Source organism: Loxodonta africana, chromosome 15 (assembly GCF_030014295.1).
Source record: "Loxodonta africana isolate mLoxAfr1 chromosome 15, mLoxAfr1.hap2, whole genome shotgun sequence".
Taxonomy (NCBI): Eukaryota; Metazoa; Chordata; class Mammalia; order Proboscidea; family Elephantidae; genus Loxodonta; species Loxodonta africana.
The window spans coordinates 2,931,083-2,946,808 of record NC_087356.1 but is presented as its reverse complement, the minus strand read 5'-3'; the positions used below and the strand labels follow the sequence as shown (position 1 = coordinate 2,946,808).

Genomic DNA, 15,726 nt, shown 5'->3' with positions numbered 1-15,726 from the left:
AAGGTATATGGGGCTAATGAATCCAAATTATGAAAAAACTTAGTTTTTACATCTGCAGAGATCTTGTGGGAAGAGACAGTCATGCAATAACTCTTATGATCATAAATTTAAAAACATTTGCTTCTAAGAGGAGCCTTGGTGACGTAGTGGTTAAGAGCTCGGCTGCCAGCCAAAAGGTTGGCAGTTCAAATCCACCAGCTACTCTTTGGAAACCCTCTGGGGCAGTTCTACTCTGTCCTATAGGGTTGCTGTGAGTTGGAATTGACTCAGCAGCAGTGGGCTGGTTGGTTCGGTTTTATGCTTCTAAGAATTAGAAAAACCATTCCATAGATGACCCAAAACCAAAATCTTTTGCCGTTGGACAACCCGTTGTTTAGGACAGAGTAGAACTGCCCATAGAGTTTCCAAGGATCGGCTGGTGGATTTGAACTGCCAACCTTTTGGTTAGCAGCCATACCTCTTAACCACTGTGCCACCAGGGTTTCCCCATAGATGACAGTGCCACCAAATTTGCCTTGTTTATTGTTTCTGATGGCTGAGCTCAGTAGCTGAGACATAATATTTTCTCACAGACAGTATATGTTTATCCGGAAACCAGATAGAACTGCCTCATACGGTTTCCAGAGCTGTAATCTTTATGGAAGCAAACTTCCACATCTTTCTCCCTTGAAGAAGCTGATGGATTCAAACCACCGACCTTTCAGTTAGCAGCCAAGCACTTAACCACAGTGCCACCAGGGCTCCCCACCTTACTATCCAACCAGAGGACAATTAAGGCTGATAACCTGTGTTCTCTGGATATGTAGTTAAGTAGTGTGCTCTAAATCGTCTTATTAAATTGCAGCTGGAGAAATCCACGTGCATCCTTAGTCTCCTCATCTCCTTCACCTGACCTCTAGTCTCACTGATCTTGTGTTTTTCTGAACTCAGGGCTAAAAGTATTGAGAGTCAAAATTCATTAGTGCATCAATCAAGTATGGAATAAAACAAGAACTGATTTTTTATTTTTTTAAAAAAACAATCAGAAGGATTTCTCTCTGAAAAGATTGATTCCTTGTCTACCACTGAGTTATGATAGCAAATGCCTTGTGGCTGTGTTTAGGTAGACTCATTGCCAGTTCCAGCATTAGTGATCCAGGAAATTACTGTCAGTCAATGATGGGTGCCTTCTGTATGCTTGTACCTGATTGCATGTATCTGAGGAAATATATGTGGTACCTGATTGCATATATCTGAGGAAATATATGTGGTACCTGATTGCATGTATCTGAGGAAATGTATGTGGTACCTGATTGCATGTCTCTGAGGAAATATATGTGGTATCCAATTCCATATATCTGAGGAAATATATGTAGTACCTGATTCCATATATCTGAGGAAAGATATGTGGTACCTGATGCCATATATCTGAGGAAAGATATGTGGTACCTGATGCCATATATCTGAGGAAACATATGTGGTACCTGATTGCATGTATCTGAGGAAATATATGTGGTACCTGATTGCGTATATCTGAGGAAACATATGTGGTACCTGATTGCGTATATCTGAGGGAAATTTCTGTGGCATCCGATTCCATATATCTGAGGAAATCCATGTGGTACCCGATTCCATGTATCTGAGGAAATATATGTGGTACCTGATTCCATATATCTGAGGGAAATATATGTGGTACCTGATTCCATATATCTGAGGAAATATATGCACTTTTTTTTAAAAAAAAAAAAAGACAGCATTAATAAGACATCACTTTTCTTTTGAAAGCTTTATCTGACTGGAAATAAATTTTTATGTTTTATGTCAGTTAGCCAAAAAGGTATTCTAATATTAATAAAATGTATGGGCTTGGCTCACATTTACTTCATCAAATATTAGTTTTAAAATATCATCAATATTATTGGAGTGCTGTCCTGTAGGGTTGCTATGAGTCGGAATCACCTCGACAGCAATGGGGTTATGTTGTGCCATCTCGAGGCCAGAAGACTAAGTGAGAAAAGGCCTAAATCCTTAAAGGTTGAAGAATTCCTTTTTATAAAGATGCTGACAAAGCCAGAGGAGTGGCTTAGACAAGGTCATCTGCCTTCCCAGCCCCATCCTGTCCCACTCCCAAGAGTTGACTTCAGAAAAATCATTTCCAAACAAATAAAAAGCCATTTCCTGGGAGTGTGTAGCATGGAGCTGCAGTGGCAGAGACCACCATAGACCCCCAGAGGCCGTATTTCAGGTGTAACATGCCAGAAGATGGGGGTTAGATCTCAGGAACTGCGCAGGCTTCTCAGAACCAGGAAGGGCCCGGGCAGCCCTTGTTTATACATGAGCTCTCCATCCATCCTTTTCCTGTTTATTTGAATTAATATTTTATGTGTTTATAGAATTTAAATGTCATCCTCTAAAAGAAGCCAGGGCAGTTCAGTAGACAGAGTCCTCAAACTCTGTAACAATTTGCTCGAATAGCATGCATCAGGTCAGGGCCACGGGTCATGCACCCCCCGAATTATGGTTCCTTCAGACCCATCAGCACAGGGAGACCCCTGCTCTGTCCTGGTCACATCCCCAACCTTGCCCTAAGCTCTCTGCCTCCTCTTTTCCCTGGCAGAGCACGTCTCGTGTGTTACAGAGTGAAAATAAAGCCGGGCGTCTGGACCTCTTTCCTGTTTCCCTTTAGCAAGAATCACTTAAGTTGGCTCTTACCCATTTTATTCAGAAAATTAAAGAAATGTTTCTCGATAGAGATCTTCTGGCTTAATTTAGGAGAAACACGAATGATCAAAAGTAAGACAGGACAGTTGGCTGGCACCTTCTTTCTCAAAAACCAATTAATTTTACAGTGGCACAGATTTAAGCTTTGTATAAATAGACATTCTCCCCCACTTACAAATGACTTACTTAAAAACAACTCACACACACATACCACCTCCACACCAGAGGGCTGGCTGTCCATGTCATGGTCGCCTGGTTATTTTAAAAGCTGGAGTTTTTAAAATAACCCTGGAAGTCCGAAGTGGAACGGAAGACTTATAAAGCTGTCGCGTTTGTGGTCTCTCCCCTAGCAGTACATGTTTTTCACTTGTTTGCTTTCTTGCTTAAAACTCTATTTGAGTTAACAAAGACCCTTTGGGTTTTTTTGGTTAGCTCTTTTACTAATTCCAAATATAATACCCAGACCCTATATAATAATACCTATTATAGAAAATTTGTGAACTATAGAGAAATAAAAGAATGAAAATGTTTAGAAATAGCCTTCATTTCAAAGGATTTATTTATGAGATTGCACTTTGCATGTTATTCTATAGCCTATTTTGTTGTTTGTTTCATGGGGGTGGGTGTTGGGGGATGTCTGCAGTGATGCCATTGGATCTCTGTCGTAAGTTAGTACCTTGGCTTGTCCCTGTCCTGACACCTGGCCGAGATCGGCTGCTGTGTAGGAGCAAGGACTTGGGTGGCGACAGAAGGAAGGTGATTTGATGCATAAGGAACCTGGAGGATGGGGTTGGGAGAGGCCTGAATGGTGTGTTAGAGACAGGAAGTGCACGAAAAGGTGAAAAATGCCCGACATCCGTTTTAGAACATCTACGTCAGACTGTAAACTGTAGATTAATGAAAAGCAAGCTGTCAGTGCAGCCTCAGACTGACAGCTTTTCAGCTGTCACCAGGTTTACGGGGGAGATCACTAATGAGTTTTAGGAGAATTCTTCTCAGCCTTCACTGAAAAATGCACTTCTTGGACCAGTTAGCTTAGCAGAGGTCTTCCTAAAACCATGACCTGGTCTTGGTGGGCATTACAAGAAGTTTTATAAAGACTGTCTTTGTAGCCTATATTGCTGGCAGTTTTAGCTTCTGTTAATCATTATAGGGTCGCTATGAATCAAAATCGACTTGACAGCAACAGGTTTCGGTTTTTTATTAAGCATCAACACAGTGAATATCTCTCAGGGATTGCTAACAGAAAAACCGCTCTTCTCCAGGCCAGTGTTAATGTTTACTTACCAGGCTGTGGAATCTTAAATTGTCCCTTCCTGCCTCCATTTTGCCTTGGTTGTCAGGAAGTTCAGACAATTCATTGTCTTATTTATATACGTTTACTATTTTAAGCTTACCTCAAAATCTTTTAGAAGGCATGTACACTCTAAATAAATAAAATATTTAAAATTTTTGTCTAGAATTAGTTCAAGAATAAGAAAGAAAATCCATCTCACCCCAGTCCTCTAGACCTTAGGCAAAGAACTCCATCCCGCAGCTACAGTGGGGTCAGTGGGTTTTTGTAGGCAACCCAGGAACTTAGCCCTGATTCATGTTATAGTTTCTGTGAGAAAAATGTGTTCAGTGCTTTGAACAACAGCAGAACCTTTGATGTTCTTGAGTCTGAGACTTTTTTAGAATTTCCATATTCAAGAATCCCACTAGTAGTCTAGATGCTGAGAGAGACTTACCCACAAGCAAAATGACTGCCCTTACTCCAGAAACACCAGAATGGCAGGTTTGCGTTAGGGACTCTATGCACACTCCTGAGGTAAGTGCTCTGGCCTGTTATGTATTATCAGATAACGGGCCTGAGTTCATTGTCAGCACTCAGAAGAAAAAAAAAAACAGGGTTAAATCTGCGAGAGCAGAGTGCCTCCCTAGCAGTCTTAGAAATGTTTGGAATGCAACCAGTCCTCAAGACCTGGGTTAGATAACATCAAAGCCAAATCAGTAAAGCAGGCAATTGAAATTATAATTACCGTGCTAATGACTTCTTGCCTCTGCTCCAAAAACAAAGGAATAAATGTGAATTTTCCATCATGATTGCCTTTCAGTTCTTTAGAGCTGCCATATACACCCCCATTGGAAGGTAAGCAACGCAGAAATCTCCACACCAAGATTCCTCTTCCAACCACACTGACAAGTGGATCCAAATCACGAAATTCCCAGAAAACAAAAGGTATTGTTGTTTTGGTGATACAGATATTTGCATGGCTGACTATATTAATAGTTATTAACTGTGAATTAATACTCATCAGTTAATAGTTATAAATCACAGAAGGCTGAGGCCATCTTCTCATTCCCATTAGAATGTTCATTGGAATAGAACTGAAAGAAAGGAACCATCCTCAATTAACAATTTCTTTTCTGATTTTTGTACAGGTACAAATAAGTTACTGGATAACAGGCCACCTGCCCTAGCCAAATTCCTCCCGAGCAGTCAAGAACTAGGCAACACAAGCAGCTCAGAGGGCGAAAAGGACTCTCCTCCACCAGAGTGGGATTGTGTGCCCGTTCACAAGCCTGGCAGCTGTAAGTACGGTGATTAAGAAAGCCAGGTGCCCCACCTACCATAGCCCACCCACCCTCTGGACCTGAAAACTCTGCAGGAGGGATATATCTTCAAAAGGAGACCCAAACTTTCACTTAAAGCACAATAAAAATTAAAAAAACGGAGGCCCAGCATCAGTGGTATGCTGGAGCCCGTTGTTGAATGGTCTAGCTAAACCGTTGATAGCTTCAGATCACCAAGGTCCCAATTGTTTACGCCACAGAAATGCAACCATGCATACCAGGGAGCCAGGGTGCCAGCATGCCACTGCCCCGTGCACACCAGGGAGCCAAGGTACCAGCACGCCACTGCCCCGTGCACACCAGGGAGCCAGGGTGCCAGCACGCCACTGCCCCGTGCGCACCAGGGAGCCAGGGTACCAGCACGCCACTGCCCCGTGCACACCAGGGAGCCAGGGTGCCAGCACGCCACTGCCCCGTGCACACCAGGGAGCCAGGGTGCCAGCACGCCACTGCCCCGTGCACACCAGGGAGCCAGGGTGCCAGCACGCCACTGCCCCGTGCACACCAGGGAGCCAGGGTGCCAGCACGCCACTGCCCCGTGCACACCAGGGAGCCAGGGTGCCAGCACGCCACTGCCCCATGGACAGATGGAACCATCTGTTTGGAGGAGCTACTTAGGCAGAGAATTGTTTGGTTTTTAAAGACGTTAGCTCAGCGATCCTTAACCTTCCTAGTTCCTCGTAGAATTCTTCCCACTACTTTTCTCAGCTTCCTTTCTCAGATATGATCTGCCGAGAATCAAGACAGTAAGTAGAGTCCTCTAAAATAAGAGAGAAGTGGTTACGTTGGAAACACTCCTGACCTTCGTAGAAGACTAGCAGAGACAGGAGCAGACAAGGGCCTAATTGCAGGGACTGGGGGTCAGGAGAGGTGCAGGCCTTAGGACGTTTGTCTACACTCGCTGCTGTGTAAGGTTGGGCTTACATTCGGCCTGCTTATACTGAGGGGAAAATGAGCAAAGGAGATAATCAGTGACAAAGTCATGGGTGAACAGCAAGATCCCTTAAGGTGAAGGTGAGATGGACGTGAAGGAGGGGCAGTTAAAGCACTCAGTAAGTTGAATGAGGGCAAAGAAGCTGAAATTCAGGTGAAGTGTCTGTTAAATGGCCTTGTTTTACTTTTTCACCTGTGTAAATACAGACTGGGGAGAGAAAGTTCTCTGTTAAAAGCCTGTAGCCCCCTATTTGCCATGAGACTTTCGGGCACCTTTTAGAACTATCTTTGCCTGGAGTGAGATATAATCCTACATCCATGGCCATTCAAGAAATCTCTTGCGAATCTCTGAGTAGTCGCTTGCCCAGGCTGAATACCAGTGACAAGCACCTTTTGGCTCCTTAGGTCCCCTCTGAGGCTTCATCTGGGCTTTGGCTTCTACTTGGTAATTTGGGAAGTTCCCCATTAACCACACGCCGCGTACCCCACCAAAGAGCTGCGTTTCCGCATCGGGAATACAGCGTTCCAGGGACGGGTTTCATGGTCTGTTGTGAGGCTTTGCTGGAGTGAGTATCAACAGAAGACCCCGGAACTAGTGTACTGGGAAAGAAGGGGTGTCAGCCAGACAGCCTTCAAGACGAGACAGAGCTGGCTCTGGCAGTGTTGCCCCCGGCGGCACCCAAGGCACGTGTTGGGACCACTCCTTTGGGGTGGAGAGAAGAAAGGCAGCATACAGCCCCATGGGACTTGAGCTCCAGCCTCAGGAGGAGAGAAACACACGGAACAGTTGGCAGATGGTCTGGAGAAGAAAACGCTGGAAGAGCACAGTGCTGTAGGTTCACCCGGCAAGGCCAGCTGAGAGCATGGTGCCTCAGGCCCGTGTTCATGTCACGTGTTGAGACAGCTTGGCCAACTGGAATCAGTGCACTGTTCTCGGAGGCCCATGTCTGCAGAATTCTTTTGTGTTTCTCCAGCCAAGAAATACTTCACATTGGCCCCATGCCCTGTAATTGCTCTGTTTTCACCTCCAGGCTTACTAGACAGTTCAAGCAGGGCTCCACCATGTATATAATACGTCTGTGTGGAGTCAGTGAGGGTCAGTCCTGTGCACTGTGTCATGGCAGCTCTTTTGCTTCACTGCCTCCGCTTTCTCATCTCCTTTTCTCCCATCTCCTCCCTTTGATACTCATCTTGCTTAGACCTTCTCAAGCCCCCCAAGCACCTGATAGCAGTGCTGAGCTTACTGCTGTTCCCCAAAGACTAAGCATTGTCCCACTCAAAACTGGGTCACTGTAGTCACAGCGGTTTTTCAGCCTGTGCATGCAGATCCAGCCATCCCACATACTGTGGTGCCCTGTACAGTAGGAGGTACTGAGAAAATTCTCCTTGTTTAATTTCCTAATTTAAGAAAACTAAAAACACATGGGGTTGTTAAAAGGTGAGGCAGGTAGAAAGCCACAGAGGAGAGCTTTAATAATATTGAACAAAAAGTTCTCTGACTGCACATGCCCCGTCTTTTCCTCCTACTTCAAGCGTTGTTCCATTGGTCTTTCTCACGTTCCTTAACTTGCCCAATTTCATCCCATCAGCATTTACCGAGTGCTTCTGCAGCACTGGGTCTGTGAAACAAACCCAGGTGGAGAAGAGCAGACCCAGAGAGCGCAGTGCACACCTTCCGTGATAGGCAAGCTCAGAGCAGGGCCCAGAGAGCACAGGGCACACCTTCGGTGACAGGCAAGCTCGGAGTGAGACCCAGAGACCTCAGGGCACACCTCCCCCAGTGGGCAAGCTCACAGCAGGGCCCAGAGAGCATAGCACACACCACCTGTGACGAGCACGGTTAGAGCCAGGCAAGCAGGCAAAGTGGGACAGTTCACCGAGGGACAGGTCACTTCTGGGGGGCGGTAGGTGTCAAAGAAGGCGTCATACAAGAGGTGGATGTGAAGGACCAGGACAGTGGTACAAATAATTACCCTGCAATGTAGCTCTAATACCATAGACACACCGACTGTGCTTTGGAGGGTGAGCGTGGATGTAGAGGTAAGAGCAGGGCCCATACAGGAGATGGCTTGGAGATGGGCCCCAAATATGGGTGTCAGGTCAACAAAACAAAGCAGATGAGGAAGAGATTGTTCATAAAATCAAGAGGAGCGTGAGGTGGATCAAAGACAAGGACAGGGAATCAGGTGCGGCGCCACGAGGAAGGCAGGAGAGAATTCCAGGGGTAGGTAGAAGGTGGTGCTGAGGGTGGGGAAGGGATGGCACAGGCTTCACGAACCAAAAGGAAACTCTGATTGGCAGGGCCATACTGGAGTCTTGACACAGTCCATAGACTCACCAGGCCCTGAACCCAGGACACTGGGAGAAGCAGCTAGTGCTGGAGGGGACTGCAAGGAAGCGGAATCACCATGCAAACCAGCCGGAGCTTGGGGCGTGAGGTGGCGCAGACCACTCACAGGAGCCCCAAACGTAAAGCAGATTTTCTTCATTGTGAAGTAGGGATCACACGGGAAATGAAGGCACAAGGAGTGGAGCAGAGGTGGGAATGTGCCAAGTCCGGGCAGAACCGAGCTCAGCAGGGGTATGAAACACAGTAGAGGGTCGGTCTGAGAAATTGTGCCAGGATAATTTTTTTTAACTGGGCGACCTCCCAGACCTGGAGCCGTAAAGACTGAGCTCCCGAGGGCAGAGCCTTCGCTCACCCTTCTAGGTGTCACAGCACCCTACATGCAGAATGATGGAATGGTACATTGTTCTGATGGAAGTTACACATGTTTGCATTTTATGAGCGCAGAATAAGTGTTATTTTATGACGCTGAAATTTTTCCATTTTAAATTTTTAAAGCAGCTGTGTGGAAGTTTACCTATAAGGGCAGCAAAGATATATTAGGAGCCTGTATCCTTGTAAGACAGGAGCGGAGAGCAGCACCGTATCAGGCACGCCGAGGAGCAACGGGGTGGCCTTTTTGCAGAACTTGGGCACCCGCCACAGGTGTAGACTTGGGTGGCAGCCAGACTCTGGGGTCCCCCAGCAGGGCCTTTGGCTGCCCATCCCTGGACACATGGAAAATGCAAGCCCCATACTGCACACTTGGCTTCCCTTTCTGCCTTTAAAACTTAGAACACATAAAAGCTTTAATTTGTGTTTTTCTTTGTTAGAAGCGCTTGAATTCTGAGTAGTCTCAGGTTTGACCTCAAAAAGTAACTGATTTTGAAAAGTGAAAATCAAGACAGCACTTTAATGCAGCCTGTTCTTTCTGATTTCCAGCCGCCGATAGTCTTTATAAACTTTCTCTGCAAACCCTCAACGCAGACGTTTTCTTGAAACAACGCCAGACCTCACCAACACCCACGTCGCCCTCGCCCCCAACCGCGCCGTGCCCCTTCGTGTCCCGGGGCAGCTACAGCAGCATCGTCAACAGCAGCTGCACCAGGTAGGCTGGCGGGGGGTGGGGCGCCCCACCCCTGCACAGGTAGGCTTCCATCAACCAGGTGCTCGCTGCCTTTGAGGCGAAGCTCCCTGCACAGGTGGGTTCCCATCAGCCAGGTGCTTGCTGCCTTTGAGCAGAAACACTGATGGCCACCGATTGTTGCCGTGTCTCCCTTCTCCCACTTCCCGTTTCCCTTTCGGAGTTGTTCTGCCCCTTTCCCTGGAGTCCTCTCCCTTCCTGCCACCACGCTGGAGCCTGACTCAGGCAGTTCCTGTTCTCATACACTGGTTTTACTCCCCATGCACTGAGGGACCCATAGCTTAACATGTTAGAATTCTGTTTTAATTCAAGTGTCAGGAAGTGTTAAGTGGGGACATGACGGGATGGTCTGAGAGTGGAGGCTATGCATTTACAGGACGTTAGTTTTCACCTTAGCCTGGCAGTTCAAAGGGCAGGACCTGGAACAGCACTGCTGGGGTTGAATCCTGGCTCACCACTTACTTTCAAGTTACTCTTCTTCCTTGTGCCTCATCTTCTCTAAGGTGAAGATGACGGGGTTATTGTTTTATGGGGGTTATGAGGACTCAAATGAGTGAAAACGTGACACGTGCTTAGAGCAGTTCCTAGCATTCAGTAAGGCTCAGTGACCTTCAGTTACTGGTGCAGGTGCCAGTCCTGGTGGCCAAGGCACTGTGGGAAGAGGCCACCTGACGCAGTGAGCGCTGGGGCCAGAGGGCCTAAGGAAACAGCAAGAGTTACCCCCTGGAGGCAGAGGCCGCTCTTGTGTGCCAAAATTTTTACCATCATAACGATAACCTCAGTTATAATTAGGAACACCCCTTGAGGCCTTACCCGGTGCTGGTCTAGGCAGTTCGCGTGGGGAACACCCCTTGAGGCCTTACCCGGTGCCAGTCTGGGCAGTTTGCGTGAGGCCTCATTTCAGTCTCCCAGCAGACACTTGTGTAGGCACTACCAGGAACCCTGCTTTACAGTTGGGGAAAGCACCTGGCCCCCAGAACCTGCAGCCTACAGGAACCTACAGCAAGCTGGCCCAGTTTTTAACAATAGAAGAGGCTAAGGAGGGGGCTGCCCTGCTGCGTGGCCCCAGGTGGCCCTTCCTGTTTCCCCAGATGGTCATCCCTGCCCGCATTAATTTTATAATAGACTTTTATTCTCCTTTCCCCAGAAATCTCTTATTTTCTGTGTGACTAAACAGTTTTAGGTCCCAGAGCATTGTCCGTATGAGGCCGGGCTGTGCCCGGTGCCCCATCAGGAAAACCTGTCTGGCCCCAGCAAGGCTGTGTGGCGCTCAGGTGGCAGGCCCACGGTCCCTGACCTAAGCGCCGTCTTCTTTGCTTCTGCCCTCAAGTGACCCCAAAACAAAGCAGCCAAGTGGAAGCAAACACAAACTGACGAAAGCAGCCTCGCTCCCTGGAAAGAACGGCAACCCCACTTTTGCTGCAGTCACGGCGGGTTACGACAAGAGCCCGGGTGAGTGGCTTTGCATCAGGAAGACCTGTCACACCTCTGTGCGTGGCCTGAGCTGCCTTTGATTGATTCAGATTCCACTCTTACAGGTGGGAATGGCTTTGCTAAAGTTTCTTCAAACAAAACAGATTTTTCCAGCAGCCTGGGCATTTCACACACTCCTGTTGACAGCGATGGCTCAGACAGGTACAGTAGACCATTAATTAACGGGGAAGGTAGAAAAGTCTTCTCCAGCGAGGTTAACACCTTCTGTCTCTAGACGTGTCTCAAGACGTTTTTCCCTAAATTACAAGGAGGCGTTTGTCAGAAATGGTCAAGCACCCCTAAGATGCTTATTTTCTGAGGGAAAGAAAAACCATTTTCTCACCCTCCACAAAGGAAATCTTGTGTGTTGGGTAGAAGCATAAAGCCTGGGTGCTCTGCTCTGCTCCTGGTGGCCCTCAGACAGCAGTAAAGGAGGCCCACCCCACGGAGGAGGGAGGCGTGTGCCCCACCCTGTAAGGCTAGTCTCCTCCTCTGCCCTTATGGTAAGAGAGGGTGTGATCCGGTCATTAGAAGAACAAAAATGTCTATGAGAGGAAGGAAGCTAGAACAAGTCCTAGACGGTTTATAGTTCATTGTTGGACAGGCCACTTTCTTGACCAACGGCAACTGCTTGTTTTCCATCCAGAGGCATGACGGTGTGCAGTGATGGCCTCGGTTGATTTTCCTAGATACATAATAACAGAAATTATAATGAAGACAGTCAGTGAAGCCTCAATTTTACCTACTTTGCACTAATAAGAGCCCTAGTGGCACAGTAGTTAAGCACTCAGCTGCTAATGGAAAGGTTGGCAATTCGAACCCACCACCTGCTCCAAGGGAGAAAGATGTAGCTGTCTCCGCCTTGGAAACCCTTCAGGGCAGTTCAGCCCTGTTCTGTATGGTTCCTATGAGTCGGAATCAGCTCTGTGGCAATGGTTTGTTTGTTTTTTTTTTTTTTTTTTTTTGGAGGCACGAATAGGAAATGAGTCTTAGATTTGAGAAAGGTTTTGACTAAATTTTCCATTACCAAAGAGTAAACATGAGGAAAAAATTCGTGTTTTCTCTGCAAATACTTGGTCTGAACCAGGGTCTCCCCTAGCGATAGTACTGAGAGCTCAGAAGTTCTCTGTGACTTAGTGCTTTGTGGCATCGAAGCCATCTTCAGGTCTTCCTTTGTCTTTGTAGTTCTGTTTGTGAAGGTGTGCAGAGTGGATCTGTTTTCACTAACCATCACGTATTCTGTATGTTGCGTTTTCCTCTTGTGATCTTTAGCTCAGGTTTGTGGAGTCCCACCAGCAACCCAAGCAGCCCTGACTTCACGCCCCTCAATTCGTTCTCGGCCTTTGGAAATTCCTTTAATCTGACTGGTGGTGAGTGTTCAACGCTGGACCTGTAGCAAATAAGCCTGTGGAAAAAAAGAAGCAGGGAAGGGAAGGTGTAGCTTCATGTGTCGGAGAAGCGCACCGAGCAGAGGAAAGTGTGTTAGTGTTCTAGCAGACGTTTTTAAAAGACGCCCCTCTTTGTACTTGGCCATCCAGCCCTGGTAGATGCCAGGCAGAAGGGCTGACTTTACGGAAGCAGGTTTGGCTCTTGCTCTCTTGGCGGGTTCTCGAGTGCCCTGGCCCACATAGCACCTTTGTGCCAATCTGTATAGGACCCTGCCCAGCGGCCTCCTCCATCATACCTGCATGGCCACCCAGAGGGCCAGTGGAGCAGGTCTGATGGTGGTGTGAGCGCCCCACAACAACACTCACTTAGAAGAGCTTCCAGAAAGGATTCTGTGCCTGAAACGTGCCCGGGTGTGCTGGGCTTCCTCCTCTTTGTTATTTTTTTTTTATTCTGTCCTTGCTGGGGCAGCTTTGCTCTGTCTCACAAGGTCGCTATGAGTTGAAAATCGACTCGACGCCACCTACCACCACCAACATCCAGAGCTAGAGACGACAATGTGAGTTTTTCATTAGCAAGCATCATAGTTAAGCTAGAGTTGGGCAGTGCCCGCGTTTTGACGTCATCCCATGATAAGTGGGTGAAGCATGCAAATCAGGGCTGTATGCTTGAATTCCGGGGACCGTCTGTCCCCCGAGCCCCTGGTGTGGTGGGCGCTGACACAGTGGGAGTGAGCACCGGTGGGATGTGTACCACCAAGTGACATCTCCACCTCGCTCTAGGTGGTCACGGCCAGGTAAAACACGGGTGTGATTATCCTTTCTGTTTGCAGAAGTTTTCAGCAAACTCGGGCTATCTCGATCGTGCAATCCAGCTCCCCAGAGGAGCTGGAATGAGTTCAGCAGTGGCCCTTCGTACCTTTGGGAGTCTCCAGCAATGGATCCCAGCCCTTCCTGGCCAGCCAGCTCAGGCTCCCCGACCACCACGGCTGCAGTGAGTACACGGCGCCCGACGCCATCACTGACTGCCACCACTGTCACTGGGCATGTTATAAACAACAGATGGTGGTGTGAGAGGACTGGTGCTCTTCCTGTCTACATTGCTGCGTCTTTGTATTCTGCCAGAATGACCTGACCTGGAATTTAGATCACAGTGCGGCTCTGGGCATATGGGTCTCTCAGGTTTCTCCCATGTACAGAGTCGGGTGGTACTGAGTGCTGGGATAACCTTCCGCATAGCGCAGCCCCGGGCCCCCAGAAGCAGACCAGGGACTTTTGTTTATTTGGCTTCTGAGAAGCACCTGTCCCTCAGCCTGAGCTTTTCTGGTGTGTATTTGTTTTGTTTCTCAGCTAAATTTTTCTGCAAAGGTTGTACTCAAAAAACAAGTACTCTTACCAAGGAAACTAACACATGGTTTCAGCTTTCACAAAATTTTGACAGAAAAATATCCTAAAAAGAACCTGCTGTGATTACTTCTTCGCTCTCAGGAAAACTAAATGAGACATTCAAGGTTTAGCAGCAGATAGCTTAGATTCCAGAGTTTGGTCTTCACTTGTAATCATCCTGGCTTCTGTTCTGGAAGCACCGTAACTATTCTTTAGAACAGGGGTCAGCAGTCTATGAAGAGCCAGGAAGTAAATATCTGAGGCTTTGCAGGTCACACAATTTCTTTAGTTGCTGCTCACCTCTGCCTTCGAGGGCAAAAGTTGCCATAGATGCTATGTAAACGAATGGGCGTGGCTGTGTCCAATAAAACTTCATTCAGAAAATGGCCAGGACTGGATTTGGCCCACTGGCTGTAGTTTCCAGCTCTTTCCAAACTATCTGCTCAGACTCTGGGGTAACTGTACATATATATACGCACTTGTTTTTAAGTAAATAAAGCAATCTATGGCCTGGCTTCTGTATTTAGCATGATCTGACCACTTACCACCCGCTCGGCCGCAGTGCTCACTGTATTTTCTGTTTTTAACAGTCAGTTCTCGGCAGCACCAGTGGCCTGTGGTCCACCACTCCGTTCAGCAGCTCCATCTGGTCCAGCAACCTCAGCAGTGCTCTCCCCTTCACGACTCCAGCCAACACCCTGTCCAGTATTGGCCTCATGGGTACAGAAGCCTCCCCGGCTCCTCCTGTCCCTTCCACCTCCAGCCCAGCCGATGACTTGGGACAGACCTACAACCCATGGCGGATATGGAGCCCCACAATTGGGAGAAGAAGCTCTGACCCTTGGTCTAATTCGAACTTCCCTCATGAGAATTGAAATTAGGCAAAAACAATAAACTAAGAAGTCGGAGCCCCTGATAGATCATGATATGCCGGTTTTTGAGACATCTGTTTCAGGCCCGTAGGCTGTAGCTGCCCACTTCCTCCCTCCTCGTCTTTGCAGAGCAGACTCCGGCAGGGCAGGCTTGTACCACCGCTTCTCTCAGATCTTTCTTGCAATTATGATAATACGAGATGTGCTGTTGTGCTTTTAGAGAAAAGTCTGGACTTAAGACCTGTACATCTGAAAACCCTAACTGTTATCAAGTTTTCACCACCTGTCTTTTTTTTCCCATTCTTCATAAAAACACAAATTTGACATTACAGCTAAGGAGATCATTTGCGTTAATTCAGAAGTCCTGGCATGTGACAGTTTTATTAAATTACCAAGTTTGGTTTTTAATAATTTCCCAATGTGCGCCAAGCTCTAATTTTAAAAATGTAAAGGACTTTGTGCTGAAAATTACAGAGTATTTTTTTAAAGTAAGGCTGTCATGGTTTAAAAGCAGATTACAGGAATGTAAGTCAACCTAAAGACCAGTGAATGGATGTCCACACATTCAGTGGAGACCATAGGCATTTTCTGTGCTGTTTGTACTTGAGGTATGTAACATTTGTATACCTGAATTTATTTTAAAGACGAACTGAAATGCACATAGCCAAGTCTTGAGATACAAGATTGAATGTGTGTTTCTTAAAAATACAACTTTGCGTTGTACTTTGAAATAAATGATGCTTTTTTCAAAAGCCTTGAGTTGTGTATTTTTACATGCAAGATACATTTCTTTGGATTCTTTCACACCAAAGTAAGCCATCCTGTTATTGCTTATTCTGTAGAGCTGACTGGTAAAGGTGGTATTGGATTTCTCGAAGCTGGAACCCCTGA

The 15,726-nt window shown here is 47.1% G+C and overlaps 1 protein-coding gene across 4 annotated transcripts in view; it reads left to right on the top strand.

Moving 5' to 3' along the window:
* TMEM131 (transmembrane protein 131) overlaps nucleotides 1–14,875 on the top strand; it is a 228,518-nt gene extending 213,643 nt beyond the window's left edge. For all 4 annotated transcript variants that reach the window (XM_064268429.1, XM_064268427.1, XM_064268428.1 and 1 more), the window contains 8 exons: nucleotides 4,797–4,921; nucleotides 5,125–5,274; nucleotides 9,518–9,683; nucleotides 11,050–11,171; nucleotides 11,258–11,354; nucleotides 12,465–12,562; nucleotides 13,411–13,571; nucleotides 14,554–14,875. In XM_064268429.1, the coding sequence (XP_064124499.1) occupies nucleotides 4,797–4,921; nucleotides 5,125–5,274; nucleotides 9,518–9,683; nucleotides 11,050–11,171; nucleotides 11,258–11,354; nucleotides 12,465–12,562; nucleotides 13,411–13,571; nucleotides 14,554–14,838 (1,204 nt within the window). In that variant the 3' untranslated portion in view covers nucleotides 14,839–14,875. The remainder of the gene's footprint in view (nucleotides 1–4,796; nucleotides 4,922–5,124; nucleotides 5,275–9,517; nucleotides 9,684–11,049; nucleotides 11,172–11,257; nucleotides 11,355–12,464; nucleotides 12,563–13,410; nucleotides 13,572–14,553) is intronic.
* The last annotated feature ends 851 nt before the right edge of the window (nucleotides 14,876–15,726 follow it).